We start from the raw sequence: 21,801 nt of genomic DNA on the forward strand, positions 1-21,801 counted from the left end.
ACCAGAAAGAGATTTAATGAAACACACACAGAGGAACTGCATAAAACTCTTTGCTGAGTACGAATTATATTCATTGTGATGTATTAGCATACAAAGATATACAGTATACCCTTTTGTTACATTTCTAGTTCCAAACAGTTTAACACTCATCTCTACATTGATTTCATAAACCTGTTAATGGATGAAAAAATTCCAGCGGCTTGACTCAATAGAGATGGCCCTTCATCATCTGATTTCTCTTCTACGCCCCCATATATTATCTGCGAAAATAAAACATTTCATCAAATGAAATGGCAGCAAACAAGCTATTGTAACTAGGATGTGCACCAAATTCTTTCCATCATCTAACAATTTGTCAACTCAATGAAAAACGTAGGATTCAAATCTAGTATTCAATTAACCTCAAGATCCTCGGCATCAGGTCGACCGATGAGTTCTTTAGCGAGTAGATACCGGCCTGGTCTGTCTTTATTATCATAGAACACTTTCCATTTTCTAGAAAATAGTAAGGATCAAAACAATTGATCAGCTTGTAATCGTTAAGCTGTATCTACATGGACTTAATCAGATAAGAAAAAACCAAGTCTGAGTCTTACCCAGGATAACACCTGAAAACAGCACCAGCAGCCAGAGGTCTCATAGAGTAAACCGTAGTAAAAGAACTACAAGCGCCAAAATGAAAGAACAGTTAATGATGTTCAAGTAAAAAAACCTTGTGAAGTCTCATTAAGAATTTTTCCTTGTACCTTAGGAAGTAACGTCTTAGTTTTCTCACGTTAAACCCAACTCCGACTTCCTCGCTTATAAGACGAGGGTTCCACATAATGAGAGGCCTTGGCTTAAAGGAACACAAAGAAATGTCTTCTTGATGTTAGAAGAAAAGGTTCTTGGCAAAGTCAAAATTAGGATGGAGAGAGTTAGTTACCGGGTCATCAGCAAGCCCTTTTGCAATTTTCTCAACATATTCCAGCATTTGGTAATCAGGAACAACCATGACAATGATCTCATCTTCTTTCTCCACTGGTTTCCGGTCACTTAAGCTGCATCACAACAAGAAACATGACTGCATATTATTCCATTTCACAGAATTTATCAGACTAAAACTATCAAGCTCTCAGGATGAAGCAAACATACCTAGCAAATCCAAAAGTTGCATCCTTCCACCGATATTTGAGCAATGCAGCAGCTCCAGCATCTGGAAATACGGCTTTAACTCTCTAGCAAAACCAATTCCAAGCACTAGGAGTTATTGTTACTGACTGACTCGAACAAATGTTTTCATGTAAAGAGGTTTCAAAAACCGTTAACTCACCTCACAACCTGTTTCTTTAATGAGAGTCTCCAAGAAAACACGCGAAAGGTCCCAAAGTTCAGCTTGTGCACCTTCATCGTCTAAAAACTGCAGCTGAGGAATTAAGAGCTCAACCTGCAAGATTTGATGAGTCATAATCTGAGAGCTGATACCAAATCTATTTTCTAAATTCCAACAAAGAGTACAGATTTAATCACTAGTCCTTACGATAGCTCTTGTTCCTCCAGAGTTCACAAACGCCGCACCTGCTTCACCTGATTGCCTAACAGCTCCTTCCAAATCATTAGGCAAACAGCTGAAACAAAAAAAAAGACATCATTTTTAGCCTTATGTTCCACAAAACTGTTACAGAAACTGACCAAATTTGAATCAAATCCAATGGCTCTTCCTTCACAATGATAAGAAAAACCCAATTCACAGAACATAAAGTGTAATCGAATAAAGAAAACAAATGGACAAAAATTACTGAACTCATCGTCGTCTTCTTCTTCTGGTTGGTCTTGAGGAGCTTCTAAAGGTAGTTCCTTTGAAACAGAGGAAGTAGAAGCTGACGTGGTTTGTTCAAGAGGAGGCTCACCCTGAAACTTCTCGAATTTGACACATGTTCTTAGCCTCGAAGTGGGAGAAGCAGAGAAGCCGCTAGAGAGAGAAGGCGAGAGGAATTGGGTGGTGGAAAGCGAACAACTACGGAGAAGATAGCCATGGAAACAATTTGGTGGTACTGAAGAACAAGCCATGGCAGAAACGAGCCTGATGTCGAATATTATTCTATGAAATTGAAATAGATTTGTTCGAACAGTTGGAACAAAGGGGCGTTTATTTAAATTAGCTTATTCAGGGATTTTTATAAAGAACCTAAAAGTTTTGGGGTTGTTTCTTAATTTATAAAAACTTTTATCCTTTTCTTCGTTGAAACGCTCCAAGGTGAACCAGAGGTTTGAAAACTTAACAAAAAAAAGGTTAGGATCCGTTTCAGTAACCCGAAACCGGATTTGAATCCGAATCCATGTTCTCTCTCACGCTCCTCTTTGGGTAATAATATGATTATAGACGTTACAAAGCTTCTTTAGATCCAACGGCTCTTATTCATCTAAATTCAAATTCTCCCCAATTTTACCTACAACACTCTCCTTCTCTCTCTAATTCTTTCACAATCTCTCTCTCTCTCGCATTCTCTTGTTCTCTCTCTCTATCTCTCGCTCTCTCTTTGATTCAGAATTTAGGGTTCTCTCGTTCTTTGGGTTCTTTAGCGCAGATCCGCCATGGAAGGAGGTATTATGTTCTGTTTCTGTAGTCGTAATTGTGATTTATGCTTACAGATTCATGATTGATCTGTGGTTTTTGTTTGATTCGTTTTCTTTGATGGTTTCTCCAATCATCTAGGGTTTATTCCAGATCAACATCAAGAAATTAGCAACGATGGTGATTTGTCATGTGAATCGAAGGAGTCTTCTGCTAACAATCAAAATTTCGATTCTGGTAAGGGTTTGATTTTTTTTGTTCTTTGGGGTTTCTCGTCGTGAATTGTGAATTTCAGTAGAGATCCTAGTTTTGTTGCGATTGCGAAATTGTGAATTAGATCGGCTCTCTCCTTCAATTATCAGAATTAGGTTTTTTGGGGGTCGGTAACATATCCCGTAAATCTTCTGGAAACTTTGTTTGGTAGACTATATAGTATGTATTTGTAGATTCACTTGCGTCTTTGACTCTGATATGATATATGAAATTACTGATTTGGATGAAACAGTGGAGGAAAGTGAGAATTCAGTAGTTTCTCCTGCCAATGGACCAACGCTTCCAATTTTGCAGAAGATGATCGACTTCAGTGACAAAATTAAGGTACTCTACTTTCTTTCTCCTCTTCTTGAATAAACACTATTACGACAGTTCCTTTCGAATTTTGCAATAGTAACCTGAGGTTGTTTCAAGATGAAATATGACTTTGCTTCTGCTAGTGTTTTATGTTCACCTTTTTTTTTAAATCATGTCTTAGGTCTTGAAGGATGAACATGCTTTGGTATCGAACCAGATGAAAGAGATCAAGAATTGTTCCTTTGTACAACCTGAAATTTCCAAGGCTCTCCAGCTTTTGAGTCAGTACCATTCTTGTCTTAATATTAGCAAGCAAAACTTGTTTGCTTTGGTTGTAACCTGATATTCGTTAACGTGTTTTAATGGCAGCTACTAAGCTTGGAACTCTGGAAGAACAGTACTTGAAAGAGTCATCAGAGAGGAAACGGTTATACAATGAAGTGATTGAACTCAAGGGAAATATCAGGGTCTTTTGTAGATGCAGACCTCTAAACCAAGCTGAAATAGCAAATGGCTGTGCTTCTGTAGCTGATTTTGATCCGTCACAGGAAAACGAGCTCCAGATACTTTCATCTGATTCTTCCAAGAAGCATTTTAAGTTTGACCATGTCTTTAAGCCTGAAGATGGCCAAGGTAAATTGAGACACTACCTTTGCAACTTTATTTGTCTAAACCTATGATCTTCGTACACTACACCGAACGATCTAATCTGACTGTACCTTCATTTGCAGAGACTGTTTTTGCACAGACAAAACCTATAGTTACTTCTGTGCTGGATGGATATAATGTCTGCATATTTGCCTATGGCCAAACTGGCACTGGCAAGACATTTACCATGGAGGGAACACCAGAGAATAGAGGAGTGAACTATAGAACCTTAGAAGAGCTATTTCGCTGTTCAGAAAGCAGAAGTCATCTCATGAAGTTTGAGCTATCGGTTAGCATGCTAGAGGTTTATAATGAGAAGATAAGGGACCTCTTAGTAGATAACTCAAACCAGCCCCCTAAAAAGTAGGTCTTCCATTATGTTTGTTTGGTAGTAGAATAGACCGCCTTACAATTTATCTCTTTCTTGTTAAGAAAAACAAAAATAACGGTATGTGTTGTGTGGATAAAGGTTGGAGGTTAAGCAATCAGCAGAAGGGACACAAGAAGTCCCAGGATTAGTCGAAGCTCAAGTTTACAATACAGATGGAGTGTGGGATCTGCTCAAGAAAGGTTATTGTGTTAGATCTGTGGGTTCAACAGCTGCAAATGAGCAAAGCAGCCGATCTCATTGGTAAGCAAAATAGTTTAGAATCTAAAATCATGTGAAACGAAACCTGTTACATACTTATACCAACAAGAGATTTCTTTTTGTTCAGCTTGCTGCGAGTGACAGTAAAGGGAGAGAATTTGATAAATGGTCAGAGAACCAGAAGTCATCTTTGGTTAGTGGACTTGGCTGGCAGTGAGCGAGTAGGAAAGGTAGAAGTTGAAGGAGAAAGGCTGAAAGAATCTCAATTTATCAATAAGTCGCTTTCGGCACTCGGTGATGTTATCTCTGCCCTTGCATCCAAAACAAGCCACATTCCTTACAGGTATTTCCCATCTTCCTTCCCCTTCGTCAAGGCATTTGCATATGAGATATCCTGGATATTATTCATGACATTTTTTTTCCCCCTTTTGTGCAACTCCAGAAACTCAAAGCTCACCCATATGCTGCAAAACTCTTTGGGTAAAGTACCAATTTTCCTCTCTTTTTTTTTCCCTTTTCTGGGGCACATGATTCATACGACATCTTGTTTTTCATCTGAATGGTGTGTCAATTTCATTGTACAGGTGGAGATTGCAAGACATTAATGTTTGTCCAGATTAGCCCAAGTTCCGCGGATCAAGGAGAGACACTTTGCTCCTTAAACTTTGCAAGTAGAGTCCGGGGAATTGAAAGTGGACCTGCTCGGAAACAGGCAGATGTGTCTGAACTACTCAAGTTAAAACAAATGGTAACGTGATTCCTCCAACTTCAGTTCATTTAAGCTTTAACATATCTTTAGCTGATTTTTCTTTTTGTTGTCTCCTTTATAACTGTAATAAACAGGCCGAGAAGCTGAAACAGGAGGAAAACAGAGAAACAAAGAAACTGCAGGACAGCGTGCGGGAACTAAAGCTTCACCTCACTGCTAGAGAAAAAATATGCAGAGGACTTCAAGATAAGGTAGTGCGCGTTAAATAGTGGATTCAATATGTTCTGTGTTTTCTTCTTCTAACTAACGGTTAAAAAAACTAAATCATGTTATAGGTTCTAGATTTGGAATTGCAACTAGCAGAAGAAAGAAAGACCAGAATCAAGCAGGAGACACGAGCTCTAGCAACTGCATCATCATCATCAACAACATCTAAACATATGAGAGAGACACTACCCACGATCACAGAGAAAAAACCGCCTTTGGCTCCTACAAAAATGCGAATGCCATTGAGAAGAATCACAAACTTCATGCCCCAACAACCATCTCAGGGTTCTTCTAAGAGATTCTCGGATACAACGTTCAAAGAGAATAAGAATAATAACAACCTCAGAAGATCATCACTGATGGACGTGAGTACTCTAATGAAATCAAGAAGAAACTCCATCGCATTCAGACCAGCTCCTCCATCAGCCATTGGATCAGGCAATAAAACCGTCCTGCGCAAAAGAAGAGTCTCAATTGCAACGGTTAGACCAGAACCATCATCGTCATCAATGACAACACCATCACGCCCTCCTCTTTCATTCAGAGGTGGTGACCCGAGAAAGGCGAGATACTCTAAGCTCTTCTCTCCAGACCACAATCTGGTGACTCCGAATGCAATGAAAAACAGCAGATTCATGAAGAGCCCTCTTGGAAGAGGAGGAGGAGGAGGAGGAGGAGGAGGAGGCAGCTCGTGGAAGCCGAGCCATCCTACGGTAATTGCATTGCAGAAGAAGGCGGTGGTGTGGAGTCCTCTTAAGTTCAAGAACAGAAGACCATTCCTCGCGATACAACCTTCTTCTTCATCCGCCTCTGACATGCTTCGGAGGGAACAATAGGTCTCTGGATTTTTTTTTATTCACTGTCTTTGTGAAAGTGTTTGCTTTTAAAACATTCAGGTCGTCGTCTGTAAAACTTTAAGATAGGATTCTGTTTCTTTTCTTATTATCGTCAAATTGTTAAACTCTAAAGAGAATCTTGTGCAATGGTTTTTGATCTCTCAAGCTCAAATTCATACGGATGCTCATTGTGTCTGTTTGTGTTCTTATTCTTCTGAGTTCTAGTAATCCTTATTTCCCTCACGACCGTCACCGCCAATTTCCTCAACGCGCATAAGCTATTTGGAGTCAGCTACATCACCAAGATCATCAAATCCCCTCCTGAGAAAGACGCAGCTATGCATACAGTAATGTTTCAGTATGGTTGTCGTGCCAATGATCCTGTTGATGGATGCTATTGGCATCATAAGAAAGCTTTAATACCAGAACGAATTGGAAATTGTTCTTCAGCTACTGGATATATGTTCCGTGACCGTGCTCATCATCATCATCATCATCAAGAACCGCAAAATCCAGATGGAAATAGACAGAGGATCTCTCGAGTTTTTCAAGTTCTTGTGATCTAAGCAAACAACAACAGTTCGATTTCTTACAAGAACCAAATCAACAACAACAATATTGCTCTTCCGGTAATAACTTCAATGGGTCACAGGTGTCTTCAACTTCAAGATACATCAACGAAAGTGAATATGAAGGCAGGTTTCATCGATGAATATGAGGACATTAAAAGCCCGTGGAAGAGGTTTTCTAGCGAAAGACACGAGTTCAAGCAAAATGGAATCTGATTGAATAAAAATCTTGAATATATGAAAATAGCTCGAACGAGTGCGAAATAAGAAAAGGCCCATATAAAATATTGAAGAGAAAAGAGGCCCATTTAACTAAAGACAACAGCACTTTTCCCCACATCGTTTAGATGAAGAGACAAAGCTGTGTTTATATAGCGTTAGAGTCGTGTAAGTGATTGTCCCTTCGGGGACATCCGATAAAATTGGAACGATACAGAGAAGATTAGCATGGCCCCTGCGCAAGGATGACACGCACAAATCGAGAAATGGTCCAAATTTTTTTTTGGGAAAAATTTCCCAGATCGATTTTTTCTTCCGCAGACCATGCTGTGTATACATGTTCGTTTCCCATCACTACTACGCAGAGCTCGTGGTGGTCTCTTAACAGAAAATAGCAGGGAAAAGGTTAGGAAACGGGAAACGATAGTAATAGTGTTTGGTATTGGCTATTCGGGTTTGCACAAAACCTCCTTTATTGTTCTGTTTATTCCGGGCTTCTTCAACGCAACAGCCAAGTTCAAAATGACAGGGTCTCCGGTCATAAGCAGCCAAGAAGATTTTGATTATTAAGTCTTCGACTTCACCAGCTTCCAAGATCAAGAGCCCACCTAAATTGGCTTCGATTTCTCCATCCAAAAAGAAGTGGAACTTAGTAGAGAGATCTCCTAACGTTTTGATTTCTCTGCCTTAAGCAAGGATACCACCAGCTAAAGTCGGTAAGTATCAACTGCATCAAAGTTCAGAAGATCGTTTTCACCATCAAGATTGGGGCCAAGGCTAGTTTCACCATTGTAGGACAGAAGAGAGTATAAGAAGGATTGCTAAAATGAGAAAAACGAACAAGAACTGTGACAAGTTTGGTAACAGAATGATTCTCAACGGGAAATATTGAGCAATAGCATTCTTTGAAATTTGGTTGCAATTGTAACTACAATCTTGGATCCAAGATCATCCTTTAAACACATGAAAGAAGAAGAGGACACATCCATCTGGGTGTCGATTTCTTTTCCTCTTGTTTTTTTTTTAAGACTAAAGGGTTAAAAAGTGTTGCTAGGTTAATTCTGAGAACAGGTTAAACATGAACAAGATTACACACAACAACAAGATAAAGTTCCATTGTTATTGAAGAAATCAACACAATGTAAATGTCTATTGGCAATGTTCTCTTCTTCTCTTTTTTGTAGTCCCTAAATATTTGTGTTGCTACAGATCTTCTTCCACAATTACTTCAAACAAAGCCCGTTTCCATTAAACTTCTAAAAACAGTACTCCGGATCAAGTTAATGATAAACAAACTCAGAACAAGAGATTTGATAATATCTTCTTCTCGTCTTTGCACCTTAATAGATTAGAATTTTCATTCTATATCTTTCTTACGCAGAAGCGCTCTTTCTTGTGGCATACACACGGTAAGCAGCCAGCCCAACGACAACAGCAGCAGCTCCAACTGTTTACACAAATCATGAGACTGAAATTAGACTTCACCCAAACATGCGTCTGAAGCTTTTTTTGTTACGGTTTTGTTTGTTTGTGAGAAAATTCATGTCAAGATTTAGGACTCTGGGAAAAGAAAACATACTTGAGACGGCCATAAGAGAACGGTTGATTAGCCTGTTGTAGTGTTTGCGGCTTTTTCCTGCTTCAGTCTCTGGAATACTCAAATGAGGATGTTGTGCTGCAGTTATGATTTTGCGGAATAAGTTGTTGAAATCCCCCAATTTGGAGCTGATGGATACTGGAGGCTCTATTCCCATATCTTGTGTCATCTGCAAGAAGATCCGTGTGCATAAACATGTATGCATGCAAGCAAGTATTCAAGTTATTCTCAATTCATAGACTCGAAGATCAATAAGAACCTTACCCTGGTGGATTCTTGTATGGAAATAGGAAATGAATCAAGATCGTCTTTTGCTGAAACAATGAGGCAAGGGACCTCATATCCAGTGGCCTCACCGTAAGTTGCAACTTTAACAAGCAACTCCGTCGCTCTTTTCCATGACGACTCATCCGAGCTGGAGAAAACAATGAACTCAGTTGTTAAGCACAAACTACAGATAGAGAGCGAAAAGGCATCTACTGAAGCATATTTCGACAAATGATTTACCTGTCATACACGAAGACAGCTATGTCACATGCAGCCAAGGATTCCTTGGATGCAAATAGCCCTTGAACTCCATCTTCTGGAATTTCCCTCATGATAAGAGTTTTCTTTGAACCCTACACTCATAGATTTACAATCATAGATTTGCAATCATCAGATTAAGTACATACAGAAACTCAAAAGAAAGCAGCCTTGAAGCATGGCAAAAAATATACAACCAAATAACATCTCTAATCTCTTGAGAAGTAGCACATCAGTAAAGTTTTGTATGGAACTCCCTAGTTATAAAAAAAGCATGTATCCCATAGAAAGAAAAAAAACACTCATCATAGATACCTAGCTAGTTCCCGTTCTCAGTCCCAAAATAATACTCAACTTTGTCATTTTTGTTCAGTATTTTGTTCATTGAAAATTTCTTTGCAAGGACAAAATATATCAAAACTACGATACATATATATTTCTGCCATATATATTTATGCGCGCACAGATGTAAAGATTCAAATTGCATACATATACTGACTTACCCCAGATTCATCGACCATATTTACTGCATAACGCTCATCAGTTGTTGATCCCTGGTTATCAGCATATGACCTAGATAGAAACATAACTGTAAATCAGATGGAGAAGTCCCCACGCTTATAAACATAGAATTGTACTCTCTTCTGTGTGTATTTTGAAAATGCAACAGGTTGTGGTACGAGTTAACATGACAAACCTTCCAAGAAAGCAATTTAGTAATGCAGATTTTCCAGCGTTATTAGGTCCAAAAACAAAGCACTGGAAAACTTTTCTTTCACATTGCTGCTTTTTGCGATCTAAACGTCTTCTCCTAGTAACACGAATAGCAGTCGATGGATCACCCGGAAAACCAATGTAAATCAAATTTTCCACACTCTGAGCCGGTTCTAATAGTGTCATCAGTGACCACTGCAAGGATAAAATTGAAAGATTAGTACACATAAAATTTGAATTAGTGCAATGGACAAAACTTGGCCTAGATAAGAAATCCACTCACAATCACAAAACCACATATAACCCAATGATAAATTGTTTATGTTATAAAAAATAAAGACACGTAAACGATTACGTCTAAGAGAGAGAATTGAGTGACATGTTAGTCTGTCGATCAACAAAATCAAAGAAATGAAACAAAAAAAAGGCTAAAAAAAAAAAAAAAAAAAAAAAAATGAGTATATGTATAATGGCATCCACGAGAAAAGCTTTCTTATATATTAAGCATGTAAAAGAGGAGATTTGATTACCATTGACAGGAAAGCGTCAAAGGATAGACCTCCGAGGGCCGTTTTCTCCGCAGCATCCTCATAAGGTGATTCCTTCCAAGGACTGCCATTCACAATTGAGTATAGCACGTCAATATAATGGAGACTACCATAATTAAAATTACATGTTCTTTGCCTTCTGGAGGTGAAAGAAGTACCTTTCAGGTGCAGTTGAAAAAAGATCCTCGATCTCTTGAGGTCTCAGATTATTATCCTGCAACGTACAAATTCAGTCTGAAAACTATATTTGTCAACTCAACACTAAGACATAATAAACAAAAGAGACTTACCTTGTCGTCATCAAACAAGGCATACATTCCCTTCAGGAATTCGATTGCTACATTTGTCAGCTCAAAGCTCTGCAAAAACAATGAACACAACCATTAGCTGCACAATATCAAGGAGGGCAAGTTGAAGTGAACTGTAAGATAACCGTGTGCAATAATGTAGGCATCCAAAATTCTTATAAGGCTCCAAATTTAATATTTGATATACAGCGCATCCAGTAATAGATAATTGAAACACCAACAAATAAGTAATGAAGCAGCAATAAATATTATTTCTGCAAATCTACCTGATCGGGCGCTCGCTTGAATAATGAAGACGGAAGCAATTCTTCAGCAAGTCTTATATCATTATTATATCCAAACTTCCTGAGTACAGTCCACGTCGTCTCGAGCCTCCCTTTCTCAATAAAAAGTGCATGTAAAAACAGGAAGCCAGTCACTGTGAGTCCTCTTTCATTCACACCTTCTGGCAACTTTTCTTGCACAACCCTCTTAACACCTTCAATTTCAGAAGGCTGCAATGGTGCATGGAAGCACTTGACCTATTGTAAAACAACTATTAGGTGCGTCATGGGGATAACAAAATTACACTCTTTAAGCTCAAAAATCTGAAGGACAGACCGAAGTCAATTTCAAGACGAAATAGCAAAAGCTCATGAACACAAGAAGGGGAAACATAAGAACCTGAAAGTCATTTAATTCAGCCTCGCTAAGAGCACCATCTCTATCATGGTCACAGAGTATAAAGATACGTTTCAATGCCCTTACACACCGGGGCTTCAGTGCCTGGGAATCTTGATCAAACAGAGGTCCTGTTGGGTGAAGGACAGTTTTTTGTGCATAATAGAAAACTTCTTGTGCCTACAGAAAAGCACAATGATAGTAGTTCAGACCTGAAATATAAGAGAACAATGATATGGCATTTCCAATTCATGCTTGAAGGCATTTCCAGTTCAGACCTGAAGGACTTTTGTTTTCTGACTAGGCATTTCCAATTCATGCTTGATAGAAGTCCAAACCAATCACAACAACATTTCAGTTCCAGGTCAGAAAATTAGGACATCTAGTGTCCTTAAAATTTCTTAGTAAGAGAATCACATGCCTAAACTACCTCAGACTAATATTTATGCCATGTTTTAACTAAGAATATATTACATCTCAAGAGGAATAGAGAAGCCATGAAACCTGGAGTTGCTTGAGGGCAGAACACTCGATACATGTCTCTATCTCCCGAAACTGCTGCATTATAGGTGACATCACTTGTTCGAGGCTGACCTGGTTATTGTCGTCTCTGAAGTCAAGCTTACACCCTGCTACTATAATAGGAATTTTTACCTGTTCAAAAAGATCACAAGAAAATCTTTAAACTTTCTAGCACGAGGACAATGATATGATCAATAGATAAGATACTGCACACCTTCTAACCATAGCAAGATTGACATGAGCAAACTGAAAATAGGGAGAGGAGAAACAAACCTCTAATCGCCGAAGCTCTGGAAGCCAGTATTCACTTAACCGGTCGAGAGTCTCAGGTCGATCACAGGCATATGTCAAAACTACTGCATCTGCGCGCTTCAACTCCTCAGCAACCATGTCCCTATCTTCTGGCCTGAACACATAACGAACAAAAACATCAAAAGATACTTCAAGAACCTAAACAAAGCTGTCAACGCAAGAATATCCTACACCCTTCTTTCGGAACACTGCAAACAGTAGCTAAACAGTTTTCACAGTGCTCTATCCCAAAGACAAAAATAAAGAATTTTGAGCTAATAGTATCCTTCCCGGTTCATTCATAGTGTAAAAAAGCCTAAACACAAGGTTAAATTCCTCAGCAGTCACCAAAAGCCACATCATTTATCTAAAACTAGCATCGATCGTTTTCCTTCAAAGTAACCTTAATCCAAAAGAGAAACAATCTAGCAGCAATGCAGTGAGCTTATTATATATATATATATATATACACATACTTGGAGGAAGTGTCGACAATGGTGACGGGTATATTGTCAGGGAAGAATTCAGCAGGTAACTTGGTATCAGGCAAAACAGGAGGGACATTGGGAGAGAAAGCATCTGTAGCTGCAGCCACAATCAAGCTTGATTTCCCAGTGCCCTTATCACCAACCACAACGATTCGTACAGATTTGGGTGAACCAGGACAATCAACCGTACCAGCTGAGTACCTCGCCATCTCAAAACTGCAACAATTAGAGAGGCTCCAAATCAGGAATCAAGTACAAAGATTGACGAGTTTGAGACAAAGACTATATAAAAAAACCCAGAAACGTGAGCATCAAAAGAGAAGAAGATCGTGACGAATACAGCAATAGAGAGAGAGAGAGAGAGAGAGAGAGAGAGAGAGAGAGAGAGAGAGAGTAACATCAACGAGAAGCAAAGCTACTAATCTAAAGATACAAAATTTCGATAAAAGGAAACGAGAAATAACCTAAACTGGAGATTGAGAGATAAAGAAGGAGAGAAGCTACGAAGAAGATTATAAAAAACCCTTAGAAAACAAAACCCTAGATTCTGCCTTTGGGGAGAAATGTGGCGGTGACGATTTGCCGTGAAGGAGGAGAAAAATTAGTAAGCTTTTTTTTTTTTTTTTTAACTTTTGTCTGTGAATATGATTATTCTACTGGTAGGTATTTCCGTAATAACCAAGTACTGTTTTTTTTTTTATTAAGTAGTTTTTATTTAAAAGGAATTTTTATTTTGAATATTTAGTAACATTTTTGTATTTTACTAGAATGTCTTGTACGATCAGTGAGTTGCTCTTATAGGCCTAACAACTGTTATTTGAGGCTGTAGCAAATTTGACTGTAAAATTTTGGCTATATAAAATTTGACTATAGAGATTTTGGCTGTAAATACTTTAACAGTTAAAATCTGATTGTTAAAAAAAAACTTTAAAAGTTGTGACTATAATTTTATTAATAACAAAATTGTAAGAAAATATAAAAGTGATGATAAAAATAATAAATTTGTGAAGAGAAGTGGATGTCAAAAGAAAGAGAAAAAAATGCTGATAATTAATCTGTAAAAAAAAGTTTGTACAAAAATATATATAAATTTATAAAGAGTTTTGAATTATGATAGAGGAAGAAAAAAAAGTTTTTTTAAATTTGTTAGTTTTAAAGCTTCATTTTGAAGCTTTTAAAAAAGATGGAAAATAATGGGGAAAAAATTAAAGTGGCTATTAAAACTTTAAAAAATAAAAAAGTCATAAAAATCTGATTGGTAAATAAAATGCTTTTAAATGCTTTGAAAGTCTTAAAAGTCTTCACCAGGGTCATATATATGAATTTCATAACTCATTATTAACTACCAAGCTAGGATTAATTCCTATGAAAAGTTTATATGTACAATGTATCAAAAGATTTTATGGAGTGTGTAAACATGATGAAATTATTTTGACTTTCTAAATTTTGAAATATTTGTTGGCTCACATTTAGAATCACATCTTATTATAGAATATACAAACAAAGAAAAAATATATCTATATAAAGTAATTATTCTAAATTTTTTCAAAGGATGAGAAAGAGAAAATCAAATTGGGGAAACTAAAAATCGGTTTGGACATGAGAATTAATAAAAACGGGTTTAAAAAAAAACTAAAATTTGATTACGGATTTTTATAGAATCCAAATCTAAATATAATTTATTATTATTCAATCATTGATTTCACCATGCATAAGATAGTGTTATTGAATTGAAATAACACTATAATAGGTTGAAATTGATAACACTATAATAGTGTTATTCAAATAGTGTTATTTATATATCATCCTTCAGTTCTTTTTATCGTTCAATGTTAATTGATTGAAGTTTTCATTGTAATATTAATAGGTTGTGTTGATCACGATTTAAATTGTTTGATCCGTTTTTAAACAATCGAAAACGAAATTCAACCAAATCGAGACTTTTGGAATTTAGTGTCAATTCGGTTCTCCACTATAAACTGGTCGACATATTTATAATTAGAATATTGATTATTAAGACGACACAAAATAACTGATCGGTTTTACCTTAAAAAATTATACCATCTTCGACATACTTACTCTCATGTGTTTTTCTTTAGTTTTGATCTTCATGACAACAAATTCTTTGATATCAATAGGTTTATATTTAGTCCATCATAATCGTCTTTTATCATGTGCTATAAAAGGATTCAAATAGACCTCTGACTTGAAATAGTATTATGGTTTGGATATTCATATAACATGTAAAGTAAATATATACAATTTTAGTGAATAAATAAGAAATAATAATGAGCACGATAATATATAAAGGATAGTATTAACAAATTCAAAAGTAACTACATAAAACATGTGTCTTTAATTTAAATTTATTAATGAAAAAACTGTAAATAGTAAACTCTTTTTTATTTCTTATGAAACTTTCAGGTAAATATTTATTTTTTAGAAAATATTTTATTGGAAAATTCTATAATTAATATGTGTTAGAATTTTCTTATTATAACAATAAAAATTACTTTTTAGAAATCCTAAAATTATATACAACTAAATCAACGACAACTAAAAGCAACATAAACCAAGATCTATCCTAAACACACAACATAATTTTGTTTGTATTGATTGATTTTTTTTATGAAAAAAAAGATAAACGACAATGTATTGATTTATATAGTTAACAAACAAAAATACATTGTTTTACAATAAAATAAAATGTGGACAATAAAATACATTGTATAATTAACTAAGACGTATTATTACTTTTAAAGCAGTCACGCAACAAATCGCTACCATCAGACTCTCCTTCAACATTTTCGCAATGAACTTTAGGTGTTTTTCCATTTTCCATTGTAATGTTATTATCATCCATAACAACGTTTTTGCAAGATGTGGTGACACTACACTTCAGCGTTATAGCATCTTCATTTAATGTTGTTCCATGAAAGCCAACATATTTTATATTGCTAATTGCCACGGCTGAATCCTAATAAACATAAATACATACATTTTCAAAATTTATTCATACTTTCAAAACTATATATATATGTAGAATATTTATCTATTATAAAATTTACCTCTTTTGCATTATGACGTCCTTTATCAATATATTGTTGGTCGATTATAATTGGATTTTTTGCATTTATGAGCGTAATGTTCTCAAAACTTATGTTTCTTGCATATCCCTGACCACCCTATAATCAAAATTAAGATTCAATTCAAAATATATATTGAAATATTTATTATATTAATTTGTAAATAATAAGTATAGAAGAAAAAAAAAAAAAAAAAACCTCCCAAGTCTTTATTCTAGCTCCATTCATCGTTCTGTTAAAAGTACAATGTGTCACTTGAACACCACTAACTGCATCATTTGCTCCATCGGCTCCTAAACTTCCCACACTATTATCCAATTACATAAAATCAATTTAACATCGGTTTTGTGTATTTTTTTGTGCACCAAGTTCAATCACTTTTAATATAGGTATATTATTTTTTTACAAGAAAAACTTATAAATATAATTAATAGTAATGGTGTCATTCAATAAATTTAATTAATATCAGGAATTACCTTATTCCATGACCAGGTCCACAATTAATTTGTGTGATGTTGATATTGAAACTTCCTGTTTTGATTGCTATACAATCATCTCCTGAGAATTCAAGGATTGAATTCAAAAGATTGTTATGCCATACACACTCGTAAGAATTTAAAAACTAATTTTTACCATAAAAATAACAAAGAAATAAATCATAACGCTATTATAAATTAGTGGTTTAACAATCCGTTAATTAAAAACTACTATAATTTATTTATTTTTTGCGATAGTCATATATTAATAAAATATTTAAATGATATATAACTATGTACATGCCTGTTTGAATTGTAGAGTCAAATATGTTGATATTGGTCGAGTTTTGTATATCAATTCCATCTGTGTTGGGACTTGTTTCAGGAGCCAAAAGGTTTATTTTTGATATTGCAACATAATTGCATGATTTGATTGATAAATGGGTTTTTGGACTATTAATCGAGGAAATTCCGTTTATAGTGAGATTATTACATTTATTAATATGTAATGCCTACACGCAAGAAAAAATATAGTGTTTGTATAAGAACAATTATGGCGATTATAAACAGAAAAAAAATCACGCAAAAAATGTATAGTAAATTTGATATACTCACTGTAGGTCGTTGAGAAGCCGTGAGATTAAGCTGAAAAACAAAATATCATAATCTTGAATAATAAATAAAAATATATTAATAAGTATTAGAAAATATGATATATTAATTTTTTTTACCTCCCAAAAGGATGAACCACCACCATCGATCTTTCCTGAACCATCTACTATTAGACCAAATACTGATGAAAAACTAATCCACATTTGAGATTTGGGGTTGGACCATGCTTTGATGTTGCTAGGTGCAATGATGACACCATCCAACTTCAAATAAATAAATAAAAGCAAATTTTATTGAGGCTCATAATTTAATCACAGTTCAATTAATCATAATTTAATGGATTGTCTACAAACCTGAATTTTGATGGAGGTAGATTTACATGGGCCATTGAACTTAATAGGTTGGAGTAAAAATGTTTGTCCAGAGGGAATAACAAGTGTATTATTGTTTTCTTCCCCTCTACATGTAGCATTCCATGCTTGTACAAAAGCCTGTAATATAATTAATTAATTCATTAAAAATGAAAATAATAATAGTTTTGAAAATATTAATAAATCAGATTTAAGAAGGAAAAAAAAGTTATATATTGGAAAGAAAGAGAAACAAAAAAAAAATTACCATTGAATCATCGGTTTGACCGTCTCCTATAGCACCAAAATCAAGTACGTTGTAATTTTGGCCATTTACAAGACCAAAACATAGGAAAATTATCAACATCGATAGATGTAATATGATTTCCTAAAACACAAAAGAAAAAGAAGAATGTCATACTCATAAATAATATAAGTAGCAAACAAATACAAGTAAAAAGTGTATTTTTGATCTATACCATTGTGAAATAGAGATGATGAAAAATCTATTGAATATATAAGTATTACTTTAGATAGTGTAGGTATGAATATGTTTCCATCACATATATATACACAATTATGTGAATCTGCATACATCCGAATCATGCATATTCTCGATCTTGACCCTTGACTTAGAATAAATCTAAATTGTGCTTAAATCATTTGCTTCCTTAAATGTTAATTTAGGTCTTGTTCTTCATATTTTTCTTGTACTATTCAAGTTAAAATTGGGCTTTCTTTTGTCATTCAAAACTGCATTTAATCCGGTTTGAACCATTTCGAATTACATTTGGCCGGAGCCGGTTTTTTGAAACATGAAAACCACGTGGCCCGACTTTAGTAGAATTCTTACATTTGACCGACTACTGAACCAAGAAAACGAAACGAGTGATGATGTCAACATCGCTAAAACAAAACAAAACAAAACAAAACACACGGCTTTGGTTTAAAATCCCAAGACGGAACAGAGCATTATTATTATTATGATCCCATACCTCTCTCTCGCTTCTTCACATCTTGAATTCGATTCGTGAGAACGAAGAAGGAAGATATGGGTGTTGATTTGGATTTGGAATCAATCTCCGAAGCCACATCCGGAGCCGTTGGATCGCTTCTCAGCACCACCATTCTATACCCTCTTGATACCTGTAAATCCAAGTTCCAGGCTGAGATTCGTGTTCGCGGTCAGCAGAAATACAGGTCTCTTCGATCGTGCTGAATTGATTAAATCGGTCTTTTTTTTTTAGATTAGGTTTTTTGGTTTCTTCTATGTTGATTGATCCTCGTCTCGATTCGATCGTAACTTAGACCTGGGTTAAGTTTGTTTGTTTCAAAAGATTGAGTTTTTCTTTTTCGAGAGTAATCGTTATCTAAAAGTTTGTTTTGTTTTTTTTTTTTTTTTTTTTTTTTTTTTTTTGTGTGTGGGGGTTCATCAGATACCTTACAGATGTGTTTTGGGAAGCAATCTCATCAGGAAATGTTCTATCCTTGTATCAAGGCCTAGGGACTAAGAATCTGCAGTCTTTCATTTCCTCCTTCATCTACTTCTATAGTTATAGCTATTTCAAGAGGTTACATTCTCAAAGGATTGGTTCCAAGTCTATTGGTACTAAGGCCAATCTCCTCATTGCTGCTGCTGCTGGTGCTTGTACCTCCCTTTTGACCCAAGTACGTTTCTTTTTTTTTCCACTCACACCTCTGCTACTTGTTTCTGTCTCTGTGTTCTTTATCTTCTGTATGTATGCATATATAGTAACTTCAACTTCTTTGTTTTGTGTAGCCTCTAGATACAGCTTCATCTAGGATGCAAACAAGCGAGTTTGGCAAATCAAAAGGGTTGTGGAAGACCTTAACCGACGGTTCATGGGGAAATGCATTTGATGGTCTTGGGATCTCTCTTTTGTTGACCTCTAATCCAGCGATTCAGGTACCATATACTATTGTCATTTCAATTCACCAATCTTCATATTTACTCTCCAAATTAATGTGACTAGCTGAAAAGTGAGCTTCTCTTTTGTAGTATACAGTGTTTGATCAGCTGAAACAGAACCTCCTTGAAAAAAGAAATGCAAAAGCCAATAAAGATTCTTCCCCTGTAGTCCTCTCTGCCTTTATGGCGTTCGTGTTAGGTGCGGTCTCAAAAAGTGCTGCCACCGTCATCACATATCCAGCAATCAGGTACATTATTAGCTTCCTGTGAATTACTCAAGTCTCAAAATTTTACAGCTGTGTATTATTGATCCAGACTCTTTCTAGGGGGGGATATTGATATATATATATATATATATACATACATTCATGGGTTTTGTAGGTGTAAGGTGATGATTCAAGCAGCAGATGACTCCAAGGAATATGAAGCAAAGAAGCCCCGGAAAAGAATCAAGAAAACGATTCCCGGGGTAATCTGTGCTATATGGAAAAAGGAAGGGGTCCTAGGGTTCTTTAAAGGCTTGCAGGCTCAGATATTAAAGACAGTTCTGAGCTCGGCGTTGCTACTAATGATCAAGGAGAAAATCACAGCAACCACATGGATTTTTATTCTAGCAATAAGAACTCTGTTTGTCACAAAGGGTAGGTTAAAGGCCAAGCAAGAGTAAAAGACTTTGGTTTGGCGGTCTGTACTGAAGGATTATCGAACAGGCAAGTATTGTAGTGTTTCTCGTTTTCAAGAACAATTGATTGTTTTAGTAAAGATCTGATTGTAGGTCCGCATAAAGCTTCCTTGTTGTTGGCCAGATTGAGTTTCTGGGCTTAGAGATTTTCTGGTTATTGTGTAGTTATGTTTGTTTTCTTCAGTCGTAATAAAAATGAAGATCTGTGTGTAGGTGTTCATATGACAATGATATTGAACATGCCCTATGAGATATTTTTTCACTAAGTTTGATTTTTGAACTACATATAGAGAGACAAAGATATGCTGATATAGATCAAAGAGCCAGATATACAACAAATTCTTCGAATTAAAAAACTAATGATAGAAAATGTAGTAGTTATAAACAGATTCAGAGACAGATATCTATATTTGCATCATAATGTAGTAGCTTGATCTGATTACAAAAGTAACGAAGTAAAAATTAAGCACATATAGTTTCAGAAGACACTATGCAACCTCAAGAACTTATTCAGGATTTTCTTAAACTGTAGAGGCTTAGATGGAAAACTCTTCAATTTCCATATTTGTTCTGTCGGTTGATTTTCAACTTCACCTTCAGCCGTAACGAAGACGAAATCGAACGTCTCTTCTGGATGCAAAAACTGATACGACAGTAGCTCAAAGGCGCTACCCCTATCCTCAGGATTCCTTGCGAAACACGTTTGAATAAACTCCCTTGCATCGTAAGGCAAACTCTCTGGAATCTCTGGAGCATTACCATTCAAGAGCATATGCACAAGATCAGCGTATACAACCCATGGCCATGGCATCTTACCCATATACATCTCCAACACTAAACACCCTAATGACCACAGATCTATGGTTTTCTTGGCAGCACCATCGCGTAGAGACTCTGGCGGCATGTAATAAGGCGTTCCAACAAACGGCCAATAGGGTTTCCAGTGGTTAGGAACTTTTCCGACTTCTAATGAGAGTCCAAAATCAGAAATCTTCAACTCGTAAGAATCTCCACTAGGGAAGACAAGGAGATTATCTGGCTTGAGATCACAGTGAACATAACCGTGTCCGTGAATCGATACCAAGCCTTCGAGAATCATCCGCGTGAAGTCTCTGATCATCAAGTCTGGTAATTTTCTATCTTTGAATGTGTCCATGAAAGCTCTTAAACTCCCTACGGATGCGTATTCAAGAAGCAACTTGTAGACCTTGTTTCCTTCACAGTCGAAACCTTGTTCCAAATCTTCACCAAAGAATTGCACGATTCTCGGACATCTTCTGAGTTCGGAAAGAATCTTAATCTCTTTACGGAGAGAGTCTTCTTCGTTCCAGCTCTTAACGGCGGCGTGAAACGAAGAGCCGTCGGTTCTTGTGTACTTGACGAGATCAACATAGCTATAAGCACCTTTACCTAAAACCTTCACGAATTCTTCGTTTGGTTCCATCTTTTCAATACAACAGAGTTGTGTTCTTCAAATTCGAAATTAACGAGCTAATTAGAACCTTTCACGAAATTGTGCGACACTCGAGAAAACTGAAGCTGCAGCGAGAGAACAATTGAATGGCAATTTTGGTGAAGAGAATTGGAACTTATAGTTTTTATTTATAGAGTTAGGGTTCAAGACTTCAAGTCGGTGACCTCTCAATATTTACTTTCTTTGTGATGTTGCAAAACGAGAGAGAGAAAAGGAAACTTTTAGGGTTGAGGGGTTGTTGTTGACTTGTTGGTACTAGAAAAAAAAGGAAACTTCTAGGGTCGAGTGGTTGGCTCTACGGAGAAGATCTTGCATTTAATACGTTCTTCGATGCTACCGAGCGGTCATTGGCTGCTTCTTCTTTTTTTCTTTTGGGCCCTGCGATCGGAACGTTTTTTTCTTTGGTTTCCTATATCTTTTCTCTAATGTTAATAGTTAAATAGTATATATGTAGATTAAGATCGATTCCTTAAAGCCGAGGTTAAAATTTGTAAGAACATAACTAAAAGAGAATTTGTGCTTTTATCACATTTTTTAACATAGAATTTATTTCCTTATGCAAGAGAAGATTTGTTCA

At 36.0% G+C, this 21,801-nt stretch overlaps 6 protein-coding genes, 1 non-coding gene and 1 pseudogene across 11 annotated transcripts; 4 read left to right on the forward strand and 4 right to left on the reverse strand.

The window, feature by feature from the left end:
- Positions 1-37: 37 nt before the first annotated feature.
- LOC104736757 (uncharacterized) lies at positions 38-2,223 on the reverse strand. Its single transcript, XM_087482788.1, has 9 exons — positions 1,784-2,223; positions 1,520-1,607; positions 1,313-1,426; positions 1,135-1,217; positions 926-1,040; positions 747-838; positions 597-662; positions 402-495; positions 38-260 (listed from the first exon to the last, which is right to left on the reverse strand). Exons 1-9 carry the CDS (start codon positions 2,047-2,049, stop codon positions 153-155), a joined length of 1,026 nt encoding a protein of 341 aa, XP_087338914.1. The 5' UTR covers positions 2,050-2,223; the 3' UTR covers positions 38-152.
- Positions 2,224-2,243: 20 nt separating this feature from the next.
- Positions 2,244-6,345, forward strand: LOC104736758 (kinesin-like protein KIN-14S). The gene is made up of 12 exons (XM_010456810.3): positions 2,244-2,584; positions 2,696-2,791; positions 3,060-3,151; positions 3,306-3,405; positions 3,494-3,757; positions 3,856-4,135; positions 4,242-4,403; positions 4,489-4,704; positions 4,804-4,841; positions 4,946-5,109; positions 5,205-5,321; positions 5,406-6,345. Exons 1-12 carry the CDS (start codon positions 2,575-2,577, stop codon positions 6,171-6,173), a joined length of 2,307 nt encoding a protein of 768 aa, XP_010455112.2. The 5' UTR covers positions 2,244-2,574; the 3' UTR covers positions 6,174-6,345.
- Positions 6,346-6,354: 9 nt separating this feature from the next.
- Positions 6,355-6,958, forward strand: LOC104738243 (LOB domain-containing protein 22 pseudogene; annotated as a pseudogene).
- Positions 6,959-7,139: 181 nt separating this feature from the next.
- Positions 7,140-7,242, forward strand: LOC147929512 (U6 spliceosomal RNA). The gene has a single exon (XR_015579002.1). It is a non-coding gene; the product is annotated as a U6 spliceosomal RNA (small nuclear RNA).
- Positions 7,243-8,063: 821 nt separating this feature from the next.
- Positions 8,064-13,331, reverse strand: LOC104738245 (mitochondrial Rho GTPase 1). Of its 4 annotated transcripts, none has more exons than XM_087482386.1 (16): positions 13,079-13,298; positions 12,603-12,830; positions 12,109-12,241; positions 11,818-11,967; positions 11,592-11,633; positions 11,317-11,493; positions 10,920-11,174; positions 10,636-10,704; positions 10,504-10,559; positions 10,328-10,409; positions 9,781-9,992; positions 9,587-9,656; positions 9,066-9,178; positions 8,823-8,973; positions 8,541-8,727; positions 8,064-8,408 (listed from the first exon to the last, which is right to left on the reverse strand). In XM_087482386.1, the coding sequence occupies exons 2-16, from the start codon at positions 12,821-12,823 to the stop codon at positions 8,335-8,337; spliced, it is 1,992 nt and encodes a 663-aa protein (XP_087338512.1). In that variant the 5' UTR covers positions 12,824-12,830; positions 13,079-13,298; the 3' UTR covers positions 8,064-8,334. The 4 variants fall into 4 exon arrangements, with proteins under 4 accessions (XP_087338512.1, XP_087338513.1, XP_087338514.1 ...); XM_087482387.1 differs by having other exon boundaries at positions 13,034-13,270; XM_087482388.1 differs by lacking the exon at positions 11,592-11,633 and having other exon boundaries at positions 13,079-13,331.
- A 1,924-nt stretch (positions 13,332-15,255) lies between these two features.
- LOC109128358 (putative polygalacturonase At3g15720) lies at positions 15,256-17,678 on the reverse strand. Its single transcript, XM_087482902.1, has 10 exons — positions 17,618-17,678; positions 17,407-17,526; positions 17,142-17,279; positions 16,908-17,051; positions 16,792-16,821; positions 16,481-16,688; positions 16,177-16,258; positions 15,899-16,007; positions 15,683-15,799; positions 15,256-15,591 (listed from the first exon to the last, which is right to left on the reverse strand). Exons 1-10 carry the CDS (start codon positions 17,618-17,620, stop codon positions 15,352-15,354), a joined length of 1,191 nt encoding a protein of 396 aa, XP_087339028.1. The 5' UTR covers positions 17,621-17,678; the 3' UTR covers positions 15,256-15,351.
- Positions 17,679-17,923: 245 nt separating this feature from the next.
- LOC104736759 (peroxisomal adenine nucleotide carrier 2) lies at positions 17,924-20,016 on the forward strand. Of its 2 annotated transcripts, none has more exons than XM_010456812.3 (5): positions 17,924-18,338; positions 18,575-18,806; positions 18,919-19,065; positions 19,159-19,316; positions 19,450-20,016. In XM_010456812.3, the coding sequence occupies exons 1-5, from the start codon at positions 18,190-18,192 to the stop codon at positions 19,733-19,735; spliced, it is 972 nt and encodes a 323-aa protein (XP_010455114.1). In that variant the 5' UTR covers positions 17,924-18,189; the 3' UTR covers positions 19,736-20,016. The 2 variants fall into 2 exon arrangements, with proteins under 2 accessions (XP_010455114.1, XP_087338516.1); XM_087482390.1 differs by having other exon boundaries at positions 18,052-18,338; positions 18,692-18,806.
- Positions 20,017-20,080: 64 nt separating this feature from the next.
- On the reverse strand, positions 20,081-21,722 carry LOC104736760 (mitogen-activated protein kinase kinase kinase 20-like). The gene has a single exon (XM_010456814.2). It carries the CDS (start codon positions 21,192-21,194, stop codon positions 20,229-20,231), a length of 966 nt encoding a protein of 321 aa, XP_010455116.1. The 5' UTR covers positions 21,195-21,722; the 3' UTR covers positions 20,081-20,228.
- Positions 21,723-21,801: the final 79 nt, after the last annotated feature.

The sequence above is a fragment of the Camelina sativa genome, chromosome 13 (assembly GCF_030686135.1).
Source record: "Camelina sativa cultivar CO46 ecotype springtype chromosome 13, ASM3068613v1".
Taxonomy (NCBI): domain Eukaryota; kingdom Viridiplantae; phylum Streptophyta; class Magnoliopsida; order Brassicales; family Brassicaceae; genus Camelina; species Camelina sativa.

Coding starts and splice junctions, on each gene's coding strand:
- LOC109128358 (XM_087482902.1), bottom strand. Junction 16,689..16,791: donor CGGCTTCTCAACGACCTACA/GTGAGTATATCA, acceptor TCTTGCGTGTAG/GCATTACATATTAATAAATG. Junction 16,008..16,176: donor GGACCTGGTCATGGAATAAG/GTAATTCCTGAT, acceptor ATTGGATAATAG/TGTGGGAAGTTTAGGAGCCG.
- LOC104736759 (XM_010456812.3), top strand. CDS start 18,190: ATGGGTGTTGATTTGGATTTGGAATCAATCTCCGAAGCCACATCCGGA. Junction 18,339..18,574: donor CGCGGTCAGCAGAAATACAG/GTCTCTTCGATC, acceptor GGGGTTCATCAG/ATACCTTACAGATGTGTTTT. Junction 19,317..19,449: donor ATCACATATCCAGCAATCAG/GTACATTATTAG, acceptor TGGGTTTTGTAG/GTGTAAGGTGATGATTCAAG.
- LOC104736757 (XM_087482788.1), bottom strand. CDS start 2,049: ATGGCTTGTTCTTCAGTACCACCAAATTGTTTCCATGGCTATCTTCTC. Junction 1,608..1,783: donor GAAGAAGAAGACGACGATGA/GTTCAGTAATTT, acceptor TTTTTGTTTCAG/CTGTTTGCCTAATGATTTGG. Junction 261..401: donor CTGATGCCGAGGATCTTGAG/GTTAATTGAATA, acceptor TTATTTTCGCAG/ATAATATATGGGGGCGTAGA.
- LOC104736760 (XM_010456814.2), bottom strand. CDS start 21,194: ATGGAACCAAACGAAGAATTCGTGAAGGTTTTAGGTAAAGGTGCTTAT.
- LOC104736758 (XM_010456810.3), top strand. Junction 3,406..3,493: donor CAAGGCTCTCCAGCTTTTGA/GTCAGTACCATT, acceptor TTTTAATGGCAG/CTACTAAGCTTGGAACTCTG. Junction 3,758..3,855: donor TAAGCCTGAAGATGGCCAAG/GTAAATTGAGAC, acceptor CTTCATTTGCAG/AGACTGTTTTTGCACAGACA.
- LOC104738245 (XM_087482386.1), bottom strand. CDS start 12,823: ATGGCGAGGTACTCAGCTGGTACGGTTGATTGTCCTGGTTCACCCAAA. Junction 10,560..10,635: donor CCTTGTTTGATGACGACAAG/GTAAGTCTCTTT, acceptor TGTACGTTGCAG/GATAATAATCTGAGACCTCA. Junction 9,657..9,780: donor CTAAATTGCTTTCTTGGAAG/GTTTGTCATGTT, acceptor GTTTCTATCTAG/GTCATATGCTGATAACCAGG.